This window comes from Theobroma cacao, chromosome 7 (assembly GCF_053813885.1).
Source record: "Theobroma cacao isolate CCN51 chromosome 7, ASM5381388v1, whole genome shotgun sequence".
NCBI classification, from domain to species: domain Eukaryota; kingdom Viridiplantae; phylum Streptophyta; class Magnoliopsida; order Malvales; family Malvaceae; genus Theobroma; species Theobroma cacao.
In genome coordinates this window covers 35,695,438-35,723,263 of record NC_142645.1, presented here as the reverse complement: position 1 = coordinate 35,723,263, position 27,826 = coordinate 35,695,438, and the positions used below count along the sequence as shown (strand labels likewise).

General features: G+C 35.4%; 1 protein-coding gene and 1 long non-coding RNA gene across 2 annotated transcripts; both read left to right on the top strand.

Annotated features, from left to right (window-relative positions):
• Positions 1-400: 400 nt before the first annotated feature.
• On the top strand, positions 401-12,881 carry LOC18594929 (defective in cullin neddylation protein). Its single transcript, XM_018125144.2, has 11 exons — positions 401-670; positions 1,381-1,442; positions 8,118-8,254; positions 8,587-8,645; positions 8,772-8,795; positions 9,452-9,534; positions 9,654-9,718; positions 9,948-9,997; positions 10,190-10,291; positions 10,806-10,865; positions 12,539-12,881. Exons 1-11 carry the CDS (start codon positions 668-670, stop codon positions 12,671-12,673), a joined length of 780 nt encoding a protein of 259 aa, XP_017980633.2. The 5' UTR covers positions 401-667; the 3' UTR covers positions 12,674-12,881.
• Positions 12,882-13,765: 884 nt separating this feature from the next.
• LOC148761836 (uncharacterized) lies at positions 13,766-16,101 on the top strand. The gene is made up of 3 exons (XR_016027577.1): positions 13,766-14,545; positions 14,627-14,788; positions 15,806-16,101. It is a non-coding gene; the product is annotated as an uncharacterized LOC148761836 (long non-coding RNA).
• Positions 16,102-27,826: the final 11,725 nt, after the last annotated feature.

The window sequence follows — 27,826 nt, the reverse complement described above, 5'->3', positions numbered from 1 at the left end:
TATCATCGTATTTATTGCGATCAAATATACTTTAGATACTATTCTAATAAGTTAGAATTGTTATCACATATATTATGTCGCAAAAATTTATTTTTATTTATTTTTAAGTAATAATTAAATAGAGATATAAATTGTTCTGAAAGTGATTACTTAAAAGAATGGAATAGATTCCCGAAGGTAAAAAAAGAAAAAAAAAAAAAGATTCGGGAAGGTTTGGGTATGGATAAGCACTCTATGACTAACTGGTCATAGGAAAGAGTGGGGCAGCAAAATTGACAATGTCACGAGACAGGACACACCGTGACATAACATGAGCAGAGTTACGGACCAAACTCCCAAAACCAATAGCTCGACAACAATTTGCTCCAGCATAAAACTAAAAGCCACTCCTTTCCACTCCCCTTTCTTCTTTTCGCTCTGGGGTCTGCTCATTAGCCCCTGCAAATCCCCTCCATTTCTAAAGAGAAAGAGAGAGTTTTCACCTGAGAGAGAGAGAGAGAAAAAGGAGAAGAAGAAGAGGTTAGACCGGAGACTGAAACCAAACCTTATCAATTCTTCCTCCTCCTCCTCTCTCTAGCGCTTCATCCAAGATCTGTTTGACTCTCTCTTTCTCTTTCTGTTTCGACGCTTTTAGGGTTTTTATTCATTTTCCACAATATACTCCAAAATGGTTAGTTCTGTCTTTTCCTTTTTTTTTTTTAAAGAAAGATTTTGGTGTGTTGTTTATGTTTGATTTCTGCCTTTTATATGGAAATTGTTGTTGGTGCAGATGTTACTAGCTCTGTAAATTCTGCTCAAATTCTGCTTCTGGGTTATTGCAGATATAGATTTATCTTGTACTCACATAACTTTTACGGTTGAAAAATTGAAGGGAATTGAGTTCTGGAGAACGATAATTGAGGAAACTAACTGAAACAAAGATTGGGTTTTTGCTGAAATAGAAAAAAAAAAAAGAACAAAAAGAAAGAAGGGAGAAAAATCATCACTCAGTGTTCTCTTCTCTGTTTTAGATTGTGTTGATCTGTACTAAATTCTTTTTGACTGTTGTCGAGGGATTTGCACCTGTTTTCTTCTATTTCTGTTCTATAGTAATATATAATGCCAATTGCATAGTTGGTGTCACTCCAACTCGGAATTATTTATTTAAATATTTAAATATTTAGCCTTGACTTGGAAATATACCCAACTCGCTAAACAACCTTATTTTCCCAATTTTTTAAACTGTTATCTCTTATTAATTTTTTCTTCATTACAGAAGATGTTAATCCTTACAGATAAAATGTAAAATCATCTTTTGTAAAACTATTTAACTACATATGCATAGTGTGTGATAACATTTCTAGCTTATGTAATGTAATCTGGTTTTGTTCTTCTTAACAGCACAAACTGGGCAGAGGGCATCGGGACAAAGTCCAGCAGTTCATGACAATAACTGGAGCGAGGTAACCTGATATTCATTTGTCTTTTCAGTGTTAAAATTTGGGTACTTCTGGGGTTTACTTTCAAAATTATTGTGAATGTAGAAGTAGTTTGAAAATGGGCTGGAAGAAAAATTTATGAGCAATGTTTAAAATAAATGTATTATAGACATTTAAAGAATTAAGAGGATAGTGGAAGGATAGATTAATTGCCTACAACAATGAAAAGTTTGACCAGAGAACTTAAAAATAGGACGTTAACTATTAATGACTGTATAAGTTCCAAATGAGCCCGTCATAGTCAGCTTGGTATGCCTTTTGATAGATGTATAGGCAGCTGCCAGTGATGAATCAGATTGATGAAAACTTGGCTTGAGCCCATCTGCCTGTCTCTCAGAAACCCACTGCGATTGTGTCACTCTGTCACTTGCTTTATCTTTTAGCATAATGAGTTGACCAATGAAGAGTTGGAGTTTCCTTAAAATGTTAAAAATACATTTTCTTAATTCAAATATGTATTTTAGTTGCCACAAATAGTGTCAGTGTGAAAAACGTGACAAACACTGTTGAGATCATCACTGGAACAAAATGGTTTTAGAATGTTGTCTTTGCTAAATGGTAGGAATCTAAGGTTATTTCTAGTGTTGTCTTGGGTCATGATGGAGTCAATTAATTGGAATGAGTTGAAATTAACTTAATTACTTTTAATTAACTTATTTATTAGTCTGTCACTATGCTCGTATCTCTTTCTAGTTATGCTCATAATAAGAAAGTTTATTAACTTTTCTATATTACCTCTCAAGCCAAACCATTGTATCTACTTGAATTTTAAATTACATTTTAATCTAAAAGGAGTTTTATTCATACATACATACACGCATGTCTGTCTCTGTGTGTGTGTTGTGTTGTGTGTATATAATCCTTAGGGAGCTGCCGTGCACACGCATGTGTATATATATGCTGTTCTATATTGCATCCACTTTTATACACCATTCTCCTGCTAAGCACTGCAGTTTCTAAAACATATAAAACCCCTCTACCTGTTAATTATAGCCACTTTTTAATATAAATTTGTTCTTACCTTTACTTACTTTCTAAAACTTGAACTGCTTCAGATTGCTTCAATACCTACCATATCATATATACCAAGAATTTCTTTTACATTTAATGTACTTTTTCCCCTTGTCTAGTCTGTACATACTGTAAGTACCATAGGTGTGGGTTATGTCCCCTTATTCTTGTTGATTATTAGTTGCAAAACTAAATTCAACATATTATTGTTATTTTATCCAGTCATGAGATGAGGGAGGGGAGGGGATGGAATGGAAAGGTAAGGAGCAGAAGGTGAGAAACCCTTCCCTTGTTTGGCTACCATTTCAACTAAAATAAAGGAAAGGAAGGGGTACTGAGCACCGCTTCTTTTCCCCTAAATTGCCCTTTTTTTTGATATGCCAAATCTGGGGAGAAGAGGGGAAAATGAAATAATAAAATTTCCTTTTATTTTGAAATGACTAAAATCCCCTCATTATTTCTTCAATATTCAAACAAAGCCATTTGAAATCTCCCATTCAGACCAGCCATTTCCTCTGAGTAGTCTTGTACTCCTCGTCTACTGCCCAATTGGCTTTCTTGTAGCTTCTCATAAACCCTCATTTGGCCTCTCCTAATCATCTTCTCACATCAACAGCTTTTTCATTTTGACCTTTTAACGTAAAACTAGAAAGCTTTTTGTTTAAAACAATGGTTAGAATTAAACGCTAGCACACCATATGTTTCTTGTTATTATCTTTGGGAATGTGCTTTTTTGCTTAACTGAGCATTTTAGTAGTTTTTAACTCTAGGCATGATTTGTTCTAATTGGTCATGTGTTATTTGATTTCAAGAATTTTTTACAAAAAAATGATTGTAATGACTTTTTTGTTACTGAACATATTACTTTATTTTAGTTAAAGATCAATGGCAAGATTGATAATAATAATAATTGAGTTTTAGGAATTAATGGCAAGACCGATCACCTGATTCATGGAAACGTATATTAAAAAGGGTATAAATGGTACAATATATATCCTTTCCCTTCCTCATTAGTAGCTATCCAAACAAGGGAATTGTGTATCCTTTCCTTACTTTTAAAACTCCTTTTTTCCTTTCCTTTCATTTCCTTTTGCTTCCCTTCCTAAGTTGACTCCAAATGTAATGTAAGAGACCGTCATTTGACTAAAATGAAAATTTTGTCTCTTATCTATCAATATTTTCAAGCCAAACATCGATGAGTTACTTAATGTTTGTTTGCGTTATTTGATTTCCATTTTTAATTGTTTTGTTTTGATGATTTTATATGTTCACTTGCAATCTTGAATGATCAATTACTAGTGTCTTAAATTCAACTTGCGTCCTTTAAAGTTCGGTTAGGTTGCGGAAAAGTAGCTTATTAGAAGACACTTAAACACTTTATGGTGTTTCATTTTCTCAAAGGAGTCAAGTTACTAGAAAGTTTTTCTAGGAACCAAAAACTTCGCTTGGATTTTGGAGAATAGAATGTTGAAACCAGAAATCATACTCTGGAACAAGCATGCATGATCACCATCTATCAACTATAAAACCAGTTGAAAAAACAGCCTGCAAGTTTCAACAACCATGATTTGAACACTATCATCAAACTTGACCATGAAGATTGGGCTCTAGAAACTATTTATTAGTTGTCAGTTGTTACGTGTTGAGCTGCTTGCAGCAATGCGTGACTAGCCAGAAATTAAGTTACATGGATTCAGGTTTGGATGTTTGACGTGGGTATATGTCGATATGTCCTACTCACCTTCTACTTCGAACTTGCCGAGTTGACTAAAAAGAGTGTAACAATAGGATACTACGTGGATATGCCTTGTAAAAAATGTCAGAAAAATGTATAAATAGAATACCTGATAGAAATAAATTTCTTTTTACTTTTGTCTTGACCAAAAAACCAAAATAAAGAATTTAAAATCTTTTCCTCAATCAAATTCATTTTAACTAGTATTAATTTAATAGTTTTGTTCCATCAAAAAACCATTAAATATATATTTTTTAATTATCTCAAACCTATAAATTGAAGTTGGAATTTGTGTAATCATCAGCTAGGACAGAGCCCAATATATGTAAACATGAGGGATAGCAACAGATTGTTACTTGTTATTTTTGCTGTACCCAAACCCAATTAAAAAAATTGAGAAATCTGAACCCGTTTAAAAGAGCATCTTAATACACGTCCGGTTATAAACTTGTTAGCTGTTACTTGTTTACAACCCAAACTTGCTAATGTCATAATCCAAATCAAGAAATATCTCTTCCAAAACTCAAATTTAGTTTTAGATCTAGAGAAAACTTTGACAATCTAAAGAATACCATTTAAAAAATCTCTAACGACCATAAAAAATATCAGATCAATCACCATGAGAAATACAAAATATATTTAAATATGGGGATAACATGCAGATCTAAGGTTCATATATTGCAGAAAGAAATAGAATGAAGAAGATAAGAATGGGAAAATGGAAAAAGAAGTTGGATATGACAAAAGAGTAAAATCAAAGCTGTTATAGTGCTTTGGTATGTGTGCTTGGTGATGGTTATGGGCTGGTGGCAGCACAAGGAAACAATGCAAGGAGAGAGATTAGAGATGAGGAAATGAAGATGGAGAATCTTCCAAAATAATAAAGAAACAAGAGAATGGAAGTGTAATAGTGTTATTAAAGAAAGAAAAGAAAGAATAAAATATAATGAATATATTACAATATAATTTTACCCCTATATGGGTTCAGGTAACCAGGACCCAATGGCATTTGCTAGTTCCCTAACCCGACACGGGTAGTATATCTAGTATTCAAATGCTACCCATACTCATTTATAGGGTAATTGAACCTTGTTATTTCGGTTCGGGTAAGGTAAGATACCCACTAAATATATACCCATTTCCATCCCCAACAAACCTATTTTTTTTAGTTGGACTATGACATTATCCTTTAGTTTTTAGTTTTCAAGGAAATATAGAACTTATCGAAATGGATTTATTAGCCCGATGGTCAACCACTTTTTCAAGCCCTAGTTGGAATGAAAAGAAAACTCTAATCTACCTTTTCTTTCTTCTAGTTACACAAACTTGAAGTCCCTCCCACCATACCTTTCTCTGCCTGGAAAAGGAAGGATGTGAACTTGTGGTTGAGCCTTTTTTTTTTCCTTCCATATTTGGAGCCAACCCACTATTTGATAGAGGTTTGAGAACCCCATCTCTGAACGATAGTGATAGCATTATGAAAAAACATTGACCTAATGATCTCTTTCCAACCTCCATATCTTTTCTTATTTTTAGTTTTTAGATCTCCTTCATGTGAATAAGTTGAGTCCTAATATCAGGTGTTGTGTCAAATGAAGATCTCATACCCCCACCTGTTTGTATGTGTTGACATAGGTAAGGCACCATAAAGTTCTGAGTCCATGCAACAACAATAACTACTTTGTGGAATTGCTAATGATTGCTATTGCCACTAGTGTATGCTACTTGCTAAGGAAGCATTTTCATATGCACCAAAACACTCGGGCAATAAATTCATTTGGCTATCAAAAAGAGAAAAAAAAAAAAGGTAAACTTCACATAGACCCATGTGGTATGACATTTTCTCACATAACGCCTTGGGGTTTTTTTTTTTTTGCCAAACAAAACCTTGTGCTTTATTACTACTTAGTGTTAAATTTTCATATAAAAGGCAATAACATCCTTATAAATTTCACTAAAAACCCAATAAAATCTTTGAAGTCTTATTTTTTGGATTTAACCCTAAATTCCCAAATTCTTCTCCAAAGAGAAAGAGGATTGAACCTATTGAAACTTCTAAGGAGAGAATCAATCCAAACAGAGAAAAATAATCAGAAAAAGACAAGCGTTGGTTTACTTGCAATAGAAAAAATTAGTCCAAGGTGGGGACTTGATTGGTACGCTAAGGACTCTAAGTGCTTTGTTGTTAAAGCAAGGGCTTCATCTAAAATTTTCTCACCATTTATTCTGAATTGGCTAGCTTCATACAAGCTGACAATGCGCTTGACATCCCTAGCTAAGACTTCCATGAACTCACCATGACCGTCCTTAAACTTGTTAAACACATCTGATACAAAATCCAATATTGGATTAGCTAGCATTCTTCATTGTATGTTAGTAATTAAAAATGTTCTCAATGGACTAAAGGTTTTAAATATAAGGGATTTATATCGATTCTCTCTCTAGAAGTCATAGTTTTTATCATCAATAAGTTTAGATAATGAAATAAAAAGGTATCTTAATTGCTCTTCAGTCTCATTCTCAAAGTGGTATGATAGTCCAAGGCGGCATAGAGATTTGTTCAGGAGGATTTTTTCTAATTGGTTTCTTAGAGCCAATAACTTGTCCTTCACCTTTTCTGTCAACACCTTTACTTGTCTAAAGAATGTTTCAAATTCCTGCAAAATGCAAAAGGAAAGCAACTTAAAGTACAATGAATTAGAAATCTTCGATCCATTCCCGCTATCATATTTTACCCCTCCATTTCAAATTAACTGTTGACTATTTTACTTTTATATGTCTTTCAATAATGTTTTTATTTCCTTTTGCAAACACCAAAACTTTTATATTCTTCTGTTGCAAGAAAGCCTCTGCTTGTCTTTTTCTGATTTTTTTCTCAGTTTTGGACCGATTCTCTCTAGACGTTTTAGTAGGTTCAATCCTCTTCCTCTCTCTTTGGAGAAGGATTTGGGAATTTAGGGTTCAAATCCAAGAAATAAGACTTTTAGATATAATGGTTTTGTCTTTTCAGTGTAACTTATAAGAGTCTTGTTGTCTGTTTTTGGTGAAAATTCAACACTGTTACCCCTGTGAGAACATTAGTAAAATACAAGGTTTTATTTAGGAAAAAATGTACCCTAGGTGTTATGTGAGAAAATGTCATACCACAAGGGGTCTATGTGGAATTTACCCAAAAAATAATGCCATTCATTTCGAAGAATTTTTGTCAAGGGAAAATTAATAAAACAGGTTACCATACTTTCTTTAGAGAAATTGGATGTGAGGTTCTTGTGGCATCATTTTTGTTGTACGATTAACAAATTATTAAGAATTTTGATGTATCAGATAAAATAAGGAGGTAAGAGAATGAATAGTAAAAACAAAAGTGAAAATGTATACAATGAAAAAAAGTCAAGAAGGTGATCTTTTTGTCATAAAATAGCCTTGTTGGTATTTCTTCAATTCTTGTCTTAGCATCTAAAATGAATGAAAGCCTAATCTCCAGTGATGTCCTTGATTCCTTGACAGTGGCTTCTGCCCACAAGGGGCTTTTGGTGCTCCCAAGAGCTGCAGTGTATTGGCTTTACAATCACCATAGTGAATAATGATAAACGAGAATGATGTTAATGTGAAAATTAGCTAAACCTAACACTGAAGACATGCTTCTGGAAAACAGATAGATGTTTGACTTTTGATCCATTATGTTGCTGCTGTGTCTTGATTACTTTAGCCTGTTTGTAATACTACTTTGGTGATCACTGCATCTTTATGCGGATGCCAATGCCATTTTTTTTACAGCTACTGTATTAAAATTATGGGTTTGCAGTCTGTAACCAATTTATTTGTTAGTGGGTGGTCTCCTTTTTGAGTTCTTTTTTTCATGAATTTTTATTCATTTCATTATATAATTGCAGTGAGAAAATTGCTCTTCAAGCTTTGAAGGCCAGTGATTGGCATCTTGAAGGAGCTTTTGATGTGTTCTACAGCCAGCCTCAGATTAAAAGTTACACTGATACTAGACATTTGGAAGAGCTTTATAACAGATATAAAGGTATGCTTTTCTTTTCTTTTCTCTTCCTATCTTGTACTTGCTGTATGGCTTTCTTTTGGGCCCTTAAAAAATAATATTATAAAAGATGGGGATAGAGAATTGCCTTAATTTTGTGGTTATGTTTTAGTTAGTATTGTAGATGGAATATTAACAAGAATACTGCTGAACTACTTCTCTTGGTAAGAGATATTGATATATTCTTATTTTCATTTTGGTGGGAATCTAGAAATTTATTATCTGCTGCTTAGCTTTCATATGTTAATGCCTTGATTGTATTTAGTAGCTTGTATGACTCCTTTCATCAAAAATACTTACACCGATGGTTTATGCAGATCCCTATACTGATATGATACTGGCTGATGGTATCACTCTCCTATGCAATGACCTCCAGGTAGCCTTTTTTGTCAATTACGGTTTTATGCCTGACAAGTTTTGATACCTTTCCTGTGCTTTTTTATTTTTTCAAAGATAGATAAATCATTTGAATGACACATGGAATCCTTCGATTTTTTGACAGGTGGATCCTCAAGATATTGTTATGGTATGTCTGTCACCTGAAGTACTATCTCTTGTGATAAAAGGCATTCATATGAAGAAAACTTGTTATTTTTCTGCATGTCTTTTTTCCACTTTAGCTTATGTTTTGCTTGGGTTCCAAATTGTTGTAAAAAGGTCTCAGAATCTGACTGACATTGTAGACAACTTTTACCATCTTTTCCACTGATCTTTTAACTGTATATAACCGCTGTCTTTGCTTGTTCACAATGTGAATACTATTAGTTTCAAAATTTACATACTGTAATAGTAGTAGTCTTGACAAATGGTGATGCAACTCTTTCTAAATTATTTATCAAGTAATGGTTGGATGTAAATGATTTTCCATTTAGAGTGTAGTGACAGCAAAATTTTGGCTTTAGCAAAAGCTAATGAGGTGTAAGAATGGTAGGGTTCAGAATTTTTCTTTCATCCATGCTGGCTAGCTTAGTTGTTCCAACTCCTATGGTGGTGACTGATGAAAATGATGACAGCTTTGAGGTACTTGAAGTTAAATTTTGTATGAAACTATTAAATGAAATTTGGACATCGTCACAAATAGTTAGAAGAATGGTAGGAGATTTCACAAGATGTCTTACAAGTTGTTGCTATCTGGCTTCAATATTTCGTGGACAATTATGCTGATACTGTAGTAAATTGCAGTTAGTTGTTTCATGGCACATGAAGGCTTCTACCATGTGTGAATATTCCAAGCAAGAGTTCTTCATTGGGTTGCAGGCACTGGGGTGAGCAATTGCGTCCTTTTTTTTTTTTTTCTAATTTTCTATCTTGAAATGATATTAGATTGTAAATTAGACCTACTATGTTGATAACACTGACAGAAAGTTATACTTTTTCATGGCAGGATAGATTCTTTGGAGAAGTTTCGTGAGAGGATGTCATTCATGCGTTCCGAGCTGAAAGATGAACGTAAGTTCAATGCTCCATAGAGTGTAATTTTCAGTATTCAATAAAAAAATTATTAACTTGTCATACATGTTGCATTTGGCAGAAGAAGCTTCTTTTATTAGAGATATATGCAGAGAATTAGCTTTTGTCAAATAGGTTAGGTTTATTAATATGTTGTGACTTTAAGTAAACATATTGTGTTGTTGCTGATGGAAACTGGATTTGATATTTGCTTATTATGACTGCGCAGAAAAGTTTCGTGAGATATATAACTTTGCATTTGGCTGGGCGAAAGAAAAGGTATACTATCTTTATACGTCAACTATCCTTTATAGTAAGTTTTCTCTAGGCAGATAGATAATTTGCTGGTAATTGATTGAAGAGTTTCAGACTTTAGATTTGATGCTTTCAGAATTTCAACTAGAATGTTAATTTGGGGAATGTATAGGGTTTTGATGTATGCAGGTACTGATCTTTTATTGTCTGTCTCAGGGTCAGAAATCTTTAGCATTGGATACTGCAATTGGTATGTGGCAATTGCTGTTTGCTGAGAAGCAATGGCCACTGGTTGACCATTGGTGCCAGTTCTTACAGGTACCTTTGAAATATATTGTGCTCTTTCCTTCCTAGTTTTGTTAGAAAAATCCTGTTTTGGAATGTGCTGCAATAAAGATATAGTCTCCAATTCAGAAGTAACCATTTTCAATTGACCTGCAATAGTAAACTGTATACTTGAGGTAATAATTCTAACGTATAATATTCATTGTTTAAATTTAAATTGTGACAAAATGTGATCTAATATTCTTTCGTAAAGTTTAATTAATATCTGATGGCTGTCTTAGTAGGAATATCTTTAGCATGAACTTATAGCTATAAAATTTAGAAGAATCAGGAAGTTGGTGTGCTATTTATTTATTTCGTTCACAAATGGTGCAGTGTTTGCATTGATGATGACCTCCATAAAATTGCACGCCTACTATCCTTTGTCCTGTCTAGTTTTATCAGATATCATGAAATTTTATGAGGTTGCTTGTATTTCTTCTGTATCAATCTCTACTTTTAGTTGTTTTTCTAATTACATTTTATGCTCTGATGCCACTTGAACCAGGCTCGACATAACAAAGCAATCTCTAGGGACACGTGGTCTCAACTTTTGGAGTTTGCTAGGGTAAGTTAAAAGCTTCAATATTGGTGCCTCTTGGATATTCCTGCTTGCATATGCAGTTGGAATCATCTGTATTCTATCAACTGCACATTAGATTAAAATTTAGTGCCACCACACTATGTTGCTCCAACTCAGGTGTAAGTGTCATCTATGTTTCCCAAACTCAGGTGTAATTGTCATACATGGATATAGATCTAAGATCCTGGCTTGTCAAAATTCAAAATCTATGATACAGAGGATGCTAATTGAAAACTGGTTAGGGGTACTGGGATCCATTTGTCCTTCTGAAACAGTGGTTGAAATTAAGTTGATGCCTTTCATTTCATTGCCAAGGCACTGATGACACATCATTTCTCTTTTCTCCAAAAGATTGCAATCTCTGTGTGCCCCCTGGCACCCCCTTTTACTCTTCAGGTATCTGCAACTGCAAACCAAGGTTTGCTTATGAGACCACAACCAATCATTGGGCAGAGGGTGTATGATGTTTTAATGCTATGTCCATACTGATCTTATATCCTTACCCCTGTTTGTCGTGTAAAAGTGTGCACATTGAGGTGAAGAGCGGAGTATGAGCAACAGAGCTTCTGAGTAAGCTGTTGGGGAGAATATTTGCTTCATTTATTTGTTTTGTCTTCTGTTCCATACTTGTCCCTGCATCATATTGATGTTTCATCCATTCATCATGCAAGTCTTGTTAATGTCTTATCATCTGTCTTGCTGAAGCTGTTGATTGGTAGGACAGACTGCCATCTATTACTACTTTCTTGCCGCTGAAACATGTTGGATCTTATTGTTGTAATCATCTATTGAAATTACTGGCTCCAATCATTTGTCGCATGCTGATTGCCTAGAAAAAGGGGAAAGAGAGAGAGAGAGAGAGAGAGAGAGAGAGAGCTTTCAATATAATGATATACATGGACTTTCATCATTTTTAAGTCTAGTTGGAGTAGAGGGTAAACAAATGGAAATAAAAAAGTCATTGTTGGTTCTTAGTTGATCCCAGCAAATGTTTTACTACTCAGTCATGTCCATATCATAGTAGAGCGTGTGGAATGTTGTTCCATAATCTGTGGTCTGACATGGTATGTTGAAGTTTGGGTGTAAAAGATGCTAGTCTTTCACGGAATGCCTTGATTGATGGTGAATTGGAATTCTGTGACTGGTCAAAATGTTTTCTACCAAGTGTCTGGTTGGGGCCGACTTTACTGCATGGAGTGTTGAAGTTTTGAATATCAAAGATGCTAGTCTTCATAGAATGCCTCGACAGAGTGGGGAAACTACACATAAGTAATTCGAGTTTTGTAACTGAACAAAATGTGTGCCAAATGCAAAAGTTTCTGATGGGCAACTTATTTTTGTTTTGTTTTTCATTCCAAGTGCATTGGGGCTGAGGTTACTGAATAGCTTGTAAGAAACCATTTTGCAGTCTGTAATTAACACCTTGCTGCTGTGAATGTCAACCAATTTATTAACCTTATGAGAAAAGTAATTCTCAAGGGTTTGTTTGAGGTGGTATAGCACATGCATTTGTAAATGTCAACTAGAAGTGTGCATCATTCTGTAAATTTTGTCAAGAGGTACAGGAAATATAGTTGTGGAGTGGAGTATATGTTGAGGTGGTGCCATTAGTGGTGATAATGAAAATACTGATTCTCTTAGTATCTTCTATCATGCAGACGGTAGACCCTGCACTATCAAACTACGATGCTGAAGGTGCTTGGCCTTATCTTATAGATGAGTTTGTGGAATACTTGAACGAGAATGGCATCATTCAGAATAGCCAGTTGACTGATTGGAGCCAAAAACGATGAAGGACTGCTGGATGATAAATTGTTGTGAAGTCTTCACAATTTGTCTTGAGTGTGGTTTCTCTTGTGATGCCAATGTGAAGTACCTATTTCATCTTCTGAAACAAGATGCAAAATATCTTGTGGTTTATATGGATTTCTGGTGACATTTGGTGCACATCACATTTTCAGTCATTGTTGATATGGTAATATGCCTTTTCGTTTAAGTTAATCAGTCTTTTTTTGATTTTTGAGGCTTGAAATTATTCTCTTTTTTTTTTTTTTTTTCTTTTTCGTTTTAGAAGTTGATATATGTGATTTATGATTGAAGGCTGAAAAACAAATCTAAGGAGTTTCAAGCCAAATAAAGGGAAACACAAATCCAAGTTTGCACTTTGATTTGTTGATTTATTGACTAGATTTGAGTGAATCTTATTTCATAAGAAATAAGGTTGCCAATGAGCATTTTCTCAAGTACCTAATTAAGTTCGTATGTATACTTCCGAGTATCTCTATGGTTATTTACTAGCTGGAAGTTTGGAATTTGATTTTCTACTATTTAAGTTTGCTAGATTTAGAAAAGTTTAAAGAAGATAATCCTTACCATTTTTATTAAAAGAAAATTCAAATATAATTGATAATTGTGTTAAAAAATTTGTTGTTAATTAGGATGATGTGGCATTTTGATCATGATATAGCATGATGAGGTAGATTAACTTTTGAGTAAAATATCTTTAGCTCTTTAAGTTTTGATTGTACTTTACTTTCATTCCATTAGTATTATAAATGAATGCTTTACTTCAAAATCTCAAACTTGATTATGCAATTTAAAAATGATCAAATAAAAAAAATACCAAAATGTATCAAACCATTTGCATGCACATCATGTGGTGTGAAGGGTACATTCACTGCCATCAAAAGTCTCACAATTTTTATATTGGGATATCATTTCACATGACCTCGTCCATTTGACGTGGATTAACATGCTATTGTGTCATGGTTCATATTAATTCTTGTGAGGTATTATTCGTTTTGACTTATTAAGTTTACAATTTTGTCTCACAAATGGTACTTCACCAGTTGAAAGTGGTGTAATCTTTATAATTACAATATCACTCTAGTACATAGCCGATGTAAGGTTCATGATTCTTTCTAGGACTTCCTTATTCCTGGTTAAGAGTTTTTTTTCGATGTGCGATTGTATAACTCAATCTGTTAGTAGCATTATTTCCACGATATAAGATTCACATCTACTAAGGACCGTGACACATTGCCTCTCCCTCTTTGACACCCACTTTACTTGCGGCTTCACTGATGGCATCGTGCGCTTCTTCGACCTCGCCACTCGCTTATTCATTAGCTCTTTTTACCCCCACCACAACGACCGCTTTGGTTGGTTCTCACACGTGGTATCCAGCATTGAGATTACCCACTCCAAGCTCATTTTTGCCACCTTGGATGGCAAGATCTGCATGGGGGTCAAAGACGGGGAGCCCAAGGGAGTAGGGACCACAAAGGTAACATTGTGGGCGATGGTGCTTTGGTGGACTACACTGGTTGAGCTTTTACGATTAAGATAGATTCTCAATGGTGTTTGTCTTGAAGTGAATAAGGAAACAATGAAGATGCTTAACAAAGTTGATCCTTATGTGGCTTACAGTTATCTCAATCTCAGAAGCGTGAGGGAATTGATTTATAAAAAAGGTTACAAGAAGCTATATAAGCAGAGAACGCAATCATCGAGCATGCTCTGAGCAAGTTTGGCATCCTTTGTTTGGAAGTTCTTATCCACGAGATCATGAATTGTGATGCCGCAATTCGATATGCTTTGAATGACTGTGAAACACATGATTTCTGGTCATGACAATTACAAACATGTTGTCACAATAAATGACTGTTGGTGCTTCTTCTTTTTTTTTTTTTTTTTCTGTTGTAGATCTTCAAAAATTCTGCTTACCGAAACTGCTTCACATGCAGCATCTTGTTGCTACAGCATATTCCTCTTCGACTGAGGGTACTGCTACAATTTTTTTGCTTTTAGATGATCATGAAGTTGGTTTTATGCCCAAGCAATACAAATATCCAGATGTGCTCGTTTGATCATTAACAAAACTTGCCCAATCACTATCAATGAAACCTGTAAGTTTGTTTTCCTTTTCCTTTACATACTTGATGCCAAGCTTTCTTGTTCCTTGTGGGTAGAGGAAAATCCTTTCACCTGGCCCTTGCATAAATCTTTATATTAGGTTGACTGGATAGAGAATATCAGGCTATGTATGTGTTAAATAAATTAGAGAACCAACTAAACTTCTGTAAATTCTTGCATATACCTTAGTTTCACCATTTGCAATTTCTCATTTGTTACCAATAGAGTGGAAATTGGTTTGCAATTGTTCATGTGGAATTTCTCCAATAAATCTTCAAGATATTTTTCTTGAGAAATAAAGATTTGAACTTTTGCTTATTGAACTTGAATGCCCAAGAAATATCTCATGAGACCCAATTCTATCATCTCATATTCCTTCATCATAGCGTCTTTAAATTCCTACACCATCCTAACATCTGTCCCAGTATAAATTAAGTCATCGACATTTAGACAAACGATTAGGAATTGTTGCTTACCTTTCTATTTCACATAAAGAGATGGTTCACTTTGCCTCTTTTGAAATCCACTTTGACAAAGACGGTTGTCAATTTTGCTATTCTAGGCTTTAAGTTGTTGTTTTAATCCATACAATCCTTTCTTCAATTTATAAACCTTATCCTCTTGACCTTTCATCACATAATTAGGAGGTTGATTTACATAGACCTCTTTTTAAAGTTCACCATTGAGGAAGGTAAATTTTACATTAAGTTGGTGTACCTCAGACTATAATTGAGTTCTTAATGCCTAAGTAGCTCCAATTGTTTCCATTCGAACTACTGGTGCAAAAGTTTCATTAAAATCAATACCAAGCTACTGTGAATAGCCTTTTGCTACTAGTTGCGCTTTATGCTTTTGAATGCTATCATTTTCTTTATACTTGGTCTTATAGACCCATTTTAATCCAACAACTTCTTTTTCTTTTGACAAATCTGCCCATGCTTATGTTTGGTTCTTTTCAATACTAGTAAGTTCTTCATTCATGGCTTTAATCCAATGTGCTTCTTTTGCAGCTTCCTCAAACTTTGTGGTTCACAACAAAAAAAATGCTACATCACAAGATCCATAAATTTCTCTTAAAGAACTTTCCTTTCTTGGTGGAGATTCAGATACGACCCTTACATGTGAGCTTGAAGGTTTTGATGGACTTGAATTTATTGAAAAGTCCTTATCTTCAAAGGTTGTGGTTGGTTCAAGAAAGTGCAACACTTTTTGATAAAAAATTATTTTCCTTTGAATCCCCAATTGCAACTTTGTCAAAGATTAGCGTCTTTAGAGATTATGAGATTATTATTCTTTGATTAAGCAACTTGTCATCTTTTAGACTTATCAATATATCCAACAAATAAATATTTTTTTCCTTATTAAATTTTTCTCTATGTTGTGAAGGTACATGTGAGTATCCAATGTAGTCAATGACTTTAAAATGATTCACTTGTGGTCTACATCTGTACCAAGCTTCATATGAAGTTTTGTTCTAGATTGCTTTAATTGGTGATTGATTAAGAATGAATATAGTGGTCTTCATTGTTTTTTCTTATAGCTCTTTTTTAAGACCTTTGCCATTGAGCATACTTCTGGCCATCTTTATTATTGTGGGATTTTTCCACTCCACCACTTCATTTTGTTAAAGGATTGAATTTCACAGTAAGTTGCCTTTTTATTTCTTTTTCCTTGCAATAATTCTAAAAAGTTGTTGATAGAAACTCACCCCAATGATCTGTCCTTAGGATCTTCAAAGTTTTCCACTCTCTTTTTCAACCATTGCCTTAAATTGACAAAAGATTGAGAAGGCTTATGATTTCTGCTTCAAGAAATAAACCCACATCTTCATTGTAAAATCATCAACAAAGAGAATAAAGTATTTGTTATTGTTGAGAGACACAATTCTTATTGGTCCACATATATTTGCATGCACTAACTCAAGTAAACAATTTAGTTTTATTCAAATAGTTAAAATGTAAATTCTAATTAAACTAAAAATTACTCAACTAAAACTAATTTAATTAAAAATTAAAGTAAAAAGATAATTAGGTAAAAAATAAATTAATCAAGCCTAGGATTACAATATCTCTCACACTTCATTTAAATCTTACCTCTCTTCCTTAACTTATTTCAATGGGTTGAATTGCTAACTTAGAGTCCTTAATTATTTATAAAGGTCTCCCTACTTGTCTTATAAAATATATATTTTAATCAAAACAATATATCCCTATGTCAATTGAAATTAAAATAGACTTATTAAGTTCACCCTCTAATCTGGCTACATATGACATATAGGTGTATTCCTATCCTATATACAAATCAATTAATATGATCATATGCTATCCCAATCTTAATCTACACTAAACTCCCTTTTCTCAGTTTGTTTAGGTTCCTAGATCAATTTAATTGGTGATCAGGCAATTAAAAGCATTAAAAACAAATTTGAATAAACAATTCAAATCCCATTAAAGATAAGCAAGAAAGAAATTAAAAATTTAGATTACATGTGAGTTCAATTGCAATCCTAGAAAAATAGTTTAGTTCATAATATTTAATAAAAACTTCATCCAAAGAAAATTAACCATTAATCCAAGTCAAAGAACATAAGAAAAACACAAAAATAGAGAGAAAAAACTATTAGTTGAAGCCTTATGATCTTGATTCTCCCTCCAATTCTCTTGCTTTGTTTTTGGCTTCTTTTCTCTAAAGAAATTGCTTGTTGCCTCCTCCTAGAAACCTTTGAAAAAGGCCCCTTAAATAGCCTTCAAAAGCCCTAGCTTCCAAAATCCTATAAGCTTGTTATTTTTTGAAAATACGTTGAGTGCCACAGCTCTCATTTTCCAGAGTCGCGACTCTCAAAGGTTCTGTCTCAATTTTGTTCTTTTAGTACAATACTTTCACTTTGATAAAGATTTTGACTACCTTCTGATTAGAACTTGTCAAACTGATAAACATAAAAGTTGTAGCCTTACCTCTTAGCTTTCTAATGGTCTCAAAATCATGTCATTTGGACTACTGTAATAGGAGATATGCTTGAAAAACTAAAATATATGCAAATAAAGCAACAGTCCATTATGTGCCTTTCTTCACCAATTGAAATGATTTTTGATCCGACTTCTACGAAACATAAAAATAAATATATATAACACAAAACTAACATTATTAACTTAAAATAAACATTCAAAAATAAATTAAACTAAACTACTAAAATAACTAAAAATACCTAAATCTGATCTTAAATCTAGACTAACTTAGCCGAATTAGATATTTAATCTCCCATTAAATATATGTATTTGATGCACACATCAGCTCTCCATGAAGATTTTGGAAAAGGAAGTTTGTGCATTATTACATGATGCATCCTTGACATACTTTATTAAATGGTGCAATAAATGGAAAAGCAAGCACCATATTTTTATCTTTAAGTAGTTTTAGACCTTTACAGTTAAGGTGCCCATATCTCAAGTGCCATAAATATGACTTATATGTAGTTTTACTTTAGAAGGTAATTTTCTCACTTAATGACATAATAATAGGAAAGACAATATTTGCATTTATTTTCTCTTTGCCACTTTGAGATTCTTCTTATTATCCTTGATTATGCATTCATGTTCATAAAAAATAAGCAAATATTTTTTGCAAAGTAGCTACCCAACACCTAGCTAGTTCTAAGTTAAGTTACGAACAAAAATCATATCTTGTATGAGTTTAGAATTACCTTCTTTCAAATTTATTGCTACTACTTGCCTTTGATATCATGGAGTTTGTCATCTCTAAACGTCACTTTGGAAGAGAAACTTTTATGGCATAATGTTCAAAAACACCCCTAAACTATTCAAGAAAATTCAAATAAACCTTTATTTTTTTATTACATTCAATCAAGTCCCTATACTTTTATTTTGGATCAAATAAGCCTTTTTAGTAATGATTGACTAATTGCCATTAGTCAAAATATCACTCGTCGTTTTATATTCACATGGCACTAACATGACGTTGATGTGAAAAGTGAAAAATACCACATGATCATGTTATTATGCCAAATTAACATGTCATGTCATCATCAATTATGATATGTCAACTTGCCACATCATCATCAATTATGATATGTTAGCATGTTATGTTAACGCTATGCAGCATAGAATGACAAATGACATTTTGACTAAGTCAATCATTAGTCATAAGAGCTTATTTGACTCAAAAAAATAAGGGCTTTCTTGGCTCAAAATAAGAATACAAGGGCTTGACAAAATGCAACAAAAATATAAGGGCTTATTTGAATTTGTTTGAATAGTTTAAGGGTTTTTCTTTAATATTATGCCAACTTTTATCAATTTGTACAAAGGTTTTTTCACTTCCAGTCATATGATTATTGCAAGCACTATCAATATACCATTTGTCTTCAGTATCTTGTTGAACACTTATGCTAGAAAATACTATCTCATTTGCTTTATCAACTTCTGAAAATTTTGCTTCATTTTCTCCAAAGTAGTTAGCTTCAATTTTTTGTTCATTATTGTACCAGTAATTTTTTTTAGAGTGATTTGGATTTTTGTATCTTTTACATAAAAAATGACACTCTTTGATTTCATGACCAAACTTTTTGCAAATTTTGCATTGAGAGTTGTTTTCGATATTTTGTTGGTCATTATCATTACCTCGACCCTTACCTTGTGCTCTAAAGAATTGCTTTATGCCATGACCTGTGCCTTTTAAAGTTAAGTTGCTTCCTTTATTTTCAAATTCTGATTTTGGACTTTTCTTTTCTACCATATTGACCATTGAATGAAAGGCTTGCTCCAAATTTGGTGTGTAAATCTACTTATTCTTTTTTCATGAGCTTCAAGTGAACCATTCAATTCATCCAAAGTTAATGTTGCTCTATCTTTAGATTCATCTATAGTTGCAACAACATGGTCAAGCCTTTGTGGTAGACTTGTTTTCATCAATCTTCTTATCTTTTATTGTATCTCCATACCTTCTAATTTGATTTATAACTTAGAAACTTTGGAACAAAATTGTTGAACATTTTAATTGTCTTTCATGCTTAAGTTATCAAATTCTCTCAACAAGTTTCAAAGTTTAATAAAGATTACATTTTCTTGACCTCAAAACTATTTTTTTTAGAATTCCCCATGCGTCTTTGCTTTTTTTGCTCCCCTTATTCTAGGAAAAACTATTTTACTTACCCTTTGTTGGATGAACAACAAGGCCTTTGCATCTTTCTAAAAGTTTTGCTTGTATTGTTTCTTCATGGCTACTATCCATGTTGATAGCTCTTGTGGATTTGCTAAAGCTTCATAGCCTTCTTTCTCTATATCCCACAAATCTTGTGAAATCAAGAGTGTCTTTATTTGAATGCTCTAAAAATCATAACTCTTTCCATTAAAGATAAGCATGAGAGTTTGAGCATAGTTGAAGTTGGATGCATTACCATTGTTGTTGGCCATATTTTGATTTTAGTCTTTGGTTTTGTTGTTGTAAGAGGATATATTTTGATAGTAGTTGAAATAAGCCTGTGGATTTAATATAAAAAATTTATAAGGGTGGAAGACAAATTTTGAGTTATGAGAAAGAAAACATTAAAGTGCAGCAAAAGAGTTCTTCATTCTATTCTTTCATTGTCAAAGTACATGAGTCACCAATTTATAGTCTTTCTAAATCGACATTGTAAGTTGTAGTGATTGCCAACTTATATTCTTGCTGGATACATTTAGGAGTACAAAATTAACTGGACTTTAAACTCTATTCTTTTAACTATCAAGTAAACCAACATTTTAAGCATGCTTATACTGCATTTGTTCCCTTACTTTTGCCAGATTCTGATTATAGCTTCTAATTTCTATGAATTACAAATTACTTCTTAACATATTCTACTTTGTAACTAAAATTTGTCAAAGTTTTGTTACTAATACTTCATATGGTTATTTTTTGTGTAACTGAGTTGACTCAGTTGATTGTTTTAACTTTCTAAATTGTGGCTTTTATTTGTATAACTCGATTGACTCAATTGCATGGCTTTTTATTTTTTTTTGGAAAAGAAGCAAAACCATATAGTAGAAGGTATTGTTGTAGTTTCAATCATTATTATTAATAAAAAAATCTGATTTTTTTTTCATACATTGGTACGTGAGAAAATAGAAAAGAAACTTGAAAATTAAAGTAAGAGAACCAAACACATCCTTACATCATATAAATGTTTCAAGTAAGAAACATTTCAATAAGATCAGATTATTAAAGTAATGTATGGAAAGATTCTTTTTATCTACGTTAATCTTACTAATAAGCATTGTACCTTTTCGGAAGGACTACCTTTGTTCATGTTGGCTAGGATATTGGCAATAATTGTCTCATGGTTGAGGTTCAAGTGTTGGTCAAGGCATAATTGAATGCTTGGGCGCTTATGTGCTGAATGTACTATAAGGTTAAGGTACACAACTTCCCTATCACTTATTGGTTTTAAGCGAAGTGGTAGCACTTAAGGTCCTACAAATGGCATCAAAGCCAAGGTCACAACTTTGATTCCCAACGAGAGCAATTGTTGAGGGGGAGATTGTTGGCTAGGGTATTGGTTGCAATTGTCCCGTGGTAGAGGTTTAGGTGTTGACCAAGTCACAGTTGAATGCTATGGGCACTTGTGTGTTGAATGCACTATAAGGCTAGGGTATGTGACACAGGGATTTTCTCTTGACCCGTCGGCTTAGCTTTTGCCTTACTCATGGACTGTCAGAAAGGCTAGCAGCCTACTCAATTAGAACAAATTAGAATTGTTTAAGGTAAACACAAGTGAGAAAGTGAGCTTAGGGAACAACGAAAGATCTTTTATTTCATATAAGTTCAATACATGAGTCATTAGTCTTAAATAAGAGGGGCTCAAAGGGTATTTATAAGCCATAGACCCCTTGGAACCATTACAAGGTCATTCTTAATGGCTAAGGGGTGTTTTGAACCCTGTTGGATCCTCTTGACACGCTCCAGCCATTGTTCCCAATGATAGGCAGCAGTTGCCTCAGAAGCTCAGGTTGGCTAGTGCTTCTTGTGCTCTAGGTGGGTTGTTTGGGTACTCTATGGGCCCTAGCTATGCATTGCTTTTCCTGCTGTGCTGCGGTCAATCTGGCTTGTTATGCTATACATCAGTCTACTCGCTGGGTTGTTACAAGCTAGTCTACTTGTTGAGTTGTTGCGCGACAATTTGCCTGTTGGCCTACTGTGTTGTCCCAGCATTAAATCAAAGTCTTAGCACATATTGCTAGTCCAACATTGAGTTGGCTCACCTACCTTTGAGCCTTGGCCCCTTGCTATCGAGCTAGCCTACCTCTCATCATAAAATAGGTGTGACACTCTTGCCCAATAATTCTGGCAACACCCTTATTGCATGTTGAGTGTGGAACTACTCCACTAAGTCCTTGAACGGTCACAAGGCCTGGGGAGGTTCGTAGCTTGTCTCATTTGCTGGTTGTTCTTTCCATTAGACTAAGTACTGGTGCTATGACCGATGGTTTCTCCTCTTCAAGACCTTCTTGGCTAAGATCTCTTCAATCTTTTGGTCGTATGAGGTCTTCTGCTCCATGAGATGCCTTTGGCTCTAGCATTTGCTTGGGTTGTCTAGGTCTATAAGGTATGGCTTTATAATGCTGACATGGAAGACCAGATGGACCATAGGCTCGAGCAGTATCTCTAGCTTATAGGCTACACGATCAACCTTCTTTACGATGCGAAATGGTCCCTCATACCTCCTGGTCAGCCCTTTATGTAGCTTTTGGTTGTAGAGAATCAGATAAAGCTCAATTAGCACCAAGTGCACCACATTGAAGCTTACATCACACCTATGCCTATTTGCCCATCTTTTGTACTTTTGGGTGGCACGCTCAAGGCTCACCCTGACTAGGTCTCTTTACTCATGCCAATCCTTGGCATATTTAAAGGTTATTAGTGTTAGCCCCTTATAGCTACTAACTAAGGACCTTGGGGTCATAGGCTGTTACCCAATTACCAGCTCAAAGGGAATTTTCCCTATAGATTCCCATTACTGCAGGTCATAACTGAACTGGGCAATGTCTAGCAGCTTTTGCTAGTCTGACTAAGTGTTGTGGACAAAGTGCCGCAGATAGATTACAAACAGATGGTTCACCCGCTCCGTTTGGCTGATTGTGTGGGGGTGTAGGCTGGTCGAGAAGTGGAGCTTGGACCCCAACTACTTGATAGATCGGTCCAGAACTTTTCGATGAATCTCCCATCTCGATCACTCACCAAGCTCTTAGGCACACCCCACAACTTCATTACATGAGCCTTGAATGTTAGGGCTGCCTCCTCAATTGGGCATTGCTGGCTCACTGGCACAAAAGTCCCAAACTTGCTAAACTTTTTCACCATAACCATAATAACACGTTAACCATTATTTGTGGGAAAGTTAGTAATAAAGTCCAAGTATACGGACAACCATGGCTGGTTTGGCACCTTTAGGGTCTAGAACAAGCTTGTCGGTTGCTGTTACTCTCCCTTGTCCTGTTGACAAACTAGGCATGTTCGCACGTAGGCCTCCACATCCTTGGTCATTTTGGGCTAGTAGTAATTTGCCGCTATCAATGCTTCCATCCGTTCACTTTTAAGATGTCTTGCCCACAAGAAATCATAGTGCTCCCACATAATCTCCTTACGTAGCCCTTCGGACCTTAGCACATAGATCCGGTTTCCTTTGGTCATTAGTAACTCCTTATCCATCTAGAATTGCTACGTCTTGCCCTCCTTAGCACATTGGATGATGGCTTGGACAGTGGTGTCGCCCTCAAGCCCTACACATATCTTGGCTTGCATCTCATCCTATGTTTGGTTGATGGTTGGCAACTATGTTTTGCAGCTTAATATGTCTGCAACCCGATTGGCTATGATCAATTTGTATTCCATGATGAAATTGAACTCGACCAAGTAGACTTGCCATCTAACTTGCTTAGGAGTGAGCTTTTTTTAGGTTTGGAAGAAGTTATTGGCCACATTGTCGGTTCTCACCATAAATCGTGCCCTCAATAGGTAGTGTCGCCACACCTTTAAGCAATGAACAACCGTTGTCATCTCTTTCTCCTAGGCAATGTAGCGCTGCTTGGTGTCATTAAGCTTCTTGTTCTTGTAAGCTACTGGGTGGCTTTGTTGCATCAGGACCCTTCTTATGTCATAGTCTAAGGGATTAGTGTGTACCTTATATGACACACTCAGGTTAAGCAATCGTAGCATGGGCTCTTTGGTCATGGCCTTTTTTAACCTTTGGAATGTCTATCGGCAATTTGAACTCCAGTGCCATGTGCGGTCCTTGCACAATAGATTGATCAAGGGTGCTACGATGTTATAGTAGTCGCACACCAACTTACTACAGTAGTTTGCAAGCCCTAAGAAACTCCTCAATTCAGTCACCCTAGTGGGTTACTCCCACTAGCAATAGCACAGACCTTGACTTTGTCCATCCGAATTAAGCCTCCCTCAATGATGTGGCCTAGGAATGAAATCTTGACTTAGGCAAATGAGCATTTCTCTAGTTTGACGTAGAGCAGGTGTTGCTGTATCCTATCAAACACTGCTCTTAGGCGCTCAAAGAGCTCCGTCATGGTCTTGCTATAGACAATAATGTCATCAAGATAGACCATTACATATTTATCAAGGAACAATAATATTACCATGTTCATCAGTGTGCAGAACATTGCAAGGGCATTTGTTAAGCCAAAAGGCATCATTAGTAACTTGAAGCTACTGTAGCACATTACACAAGTTTTCTTCTCTTGATTACCCTCGATTATCCTCACCTGATAGTACTTGGACCTTAGGTCTAGTTTAGAGAAGACCTTAACCTCATTTAGTTGGTCAAACAACACAGAGATGTTGGGAATTGATAGTAATTCTTAATGGTCAGCTTGTTTAATGCTCGGTAATCTATGCACAAGCATAGAAACCCATCATGCTTTCGCTGGAAGAAGATAGGTGCACCATAGGGTGTTTTGCTTGGTCGAATGAAGCCTGCCTTAATTAACTCCATGAGCTACTGGTGTAGTTTCGCTAGTTTGGGGGTGCCATGTGGTAAGATGCTCTTACAAGTGGCTATGCGCTTGGAACAAGCTCTATCTTATGGTCTACTTCCCACTACCTTGCTTGGCACAAGTGACACCTCACTCAGCTTACCTTCGTTCATAGACAATGTGGCAATATAGGTCTCCCCACCCCTATGCACACCATCAGAAAGTTGTATGGCTCTTAGTATCTTGGTCACGAGTTATTGCCCGTGCCTCACCAGCACCACACATTAGCTTTAGGGGTCAAATATCACAATACAATTTGAAAATGGGACAACCATGACATTAATACGATCAAGGAAATCCAAGCCAATAACGAAATCATAATCACAACAGGAATGACTTTAATGGATTCCTTACCTACCCATTCACCTAACTGCACATTGACATTGCTTGCAGTGCCTACAATGGGGACTTTCTTATTGTTGACAGTCTTGATGTCCGAGGCCTTTGTCTTTGCATCTAGTCCCAGCATCTTGGCTGTTTTCACAGAAGCAAAAAAGTCACTCGCCATAGTGTCAACCAAGGCATTCAGTTTCTTGCCTACCACTGTGATTCTGTAAACATTATCCCCTTGCTATGGCTTAGTTTGTGCTACTTTAATATTGCCAGAATCATGGTTCCTGCCTCAAAATGTCACCCTATGACTGCTCATTGTTGTCCTACCCTGTGATGGTAAAGAGCTTGCCTTTTTTGGGATCGTCTTTGACTCGATGAGGTTTTTCACACAAGAAGCACTTTAGAGGCCTTTTCCCCTTGTCTTTCTTAGCTTTACTGCCTTAGTTAGTAGCCCATGTGTTAGTCTGTCCACCGGTAGTCCCATAGACAGATGCTTAGCATTGGCTTGAATCTTGGCCTTCTTTTTTCCCTGTATCTTTCACAACTTTCAGTTTCTAAAACTCAATCAGAGATTCTACCATGGCCATTGCAGTAGTGATGTCTTGGACCCCACATTGCTGAAGCTTCCACTTTCCCCATGATCTCAGCCCGTCAAGGATGCAAAATAGGGCTTCCCGCTCACTTAAGTCACTGATCTACAACATTAGTTTGCTGAACTCCTTCACATATTCTTGGACTCCAACCCATTGTGTTAAGCATCTTCATTTTTCGTGTGCCTCATCTTGGACATATTCTAAATAAAATTGAGCCTTTAGCTCCAGTACGAAGTCAGCCCATGTTGAGATGGTAGGTTCGTCATGCCTTTCATCACACCTCTTGTGTCACTACACAAATGCCAAGTTAATAAGATACATAGAAGCCATGTTAATTTTCTTATTGTTGTCGATAATGTTGGTGGCCTGAAAGTATTACTCTATCCCCCATAAAAAGTTGATGATGTTTCAGGCACTCTGTTGGCCTTTGAACTCTTTCTGTTTGAGGATATCCACTTACTAGCTAACTGCATGGCCAATTGCCTTCCCTCAAAGAGTACTTTACACGCTTTAAGCTTTCACCTCATCTCGCTCATGTCGTGCCTTAGCTGCTTGGCCTCAACTTCCTGTCTAGCATCACGCTGGGTTAGTGCCTCGAGGGGCTCGTTGAGGGTAACTTGTAGCTCATCTGGTAGCTCAGACATATACTTCTCAAACTTGTTCGTTTGAGCCTCAACAGCCTTATAACGATCAGCTAGCCTTTTACCGTGTCAGTTAAGTCTTTATCGCTGTGAGGAGGTCTCTCGATAAAAACTTCATTTTCACCTTACCCGAACGTGTTTCTCTAGTGTTAGGAATAGAAGCAACACCCTTGGTTCCCACTCTGTTTCTTGTATTTGCTATTGTGGCTCTGATACCAAGTGTCATGGGGGTTTTCTTTTAACCCGTGTGGCCTAGCTTTTACCTTACTCAAGGGATGCTCCAACCATTGTTCCCAACAGTAGGTTGTGGTTGCCGGGTGAGCTCGGGTTGGCTAGTGCTTCCTGTGCACCAAGCGGGTTGTTTGGGCACTCTGTAGGCCCTAGTTGTGCTCAAATCTGCTTGTTATGAGGTGAGCCAATCTGGCTTGTTATGCTGTAAGCTAGTTTGTTTGCTAGGCTGTTACGCGTCAGTTTGCTTGCTAAGGTGCTACATGACAATATACCCGTTGGCCTACTATGCTATCTCGATATCCAATTGAAGTCTCAGCCCACACTGCTCATCCACCATTGAGCTGGCTCACCTACCCTTAGGCCTTGGCCCCTTGCCATCGAGCTAGGCTACCTTTTCAGAGCTTAAAGTAAAACTACCAAGAGGGGTGTGCATTGGTTGTCAAATAAAAATTCCCTCCATTTTGAAAATCAGCTAAAATATGAAGGAATGAAACAATAAAACAAAATATAAGCTAAATGAGTAAAGAGTAGAAATATAAAAAGTACTCAGCAGAATTTTTATAGAAATTTGGCTTTCCAATGCCTACATCTTCTCCTTTGATAGCACAAAAAGTTTGAATCCACTATCAACTTGCCTTTTTGACAAGGTTAGGTGTAACCTTTACAATATGCCTTTTGCAAGATCAGACGTAACCTTTACAACATTCTTTTTACAAGATCAATCAGACGTAACCTTTACAACATTCTTTTTACAAGATCAAGCATAACCTAGGCCAAGACACTACTTTTTTCAGGTAAAAATACAACCTCTAGGCAAGATGAAGCCTTTTAAAGGATCAGGTAAAACTTCTCTACCTTTTGCTTAGAGGTATAACCAATACAACAGTGGATTCTAGTGAATCACAAACTCAAAACCGTTAGAAAGTTTGATAAAAAAGTTTAGGATCAGAAAGGTGAAAGCTTTCACAGCAATATGGATGATCAAAGAATGTTTAAGCTCAAGAAAGATTAGCTAAAGAATAAAAATGTGATCTTTAAGCTCTTTGGTTGCTCAATGATGGGAACTTTTAGCTCACAGTTGTTTTTCTTGTTTTTTCGCTCTTTTCTTTTTAAAAGAAAAGTAAAAAATTTTTAAAATCCTTTTCTCTTCTTCCTTCAACGTCCTCTAAATGGATATTATTGCCTTTGAGATT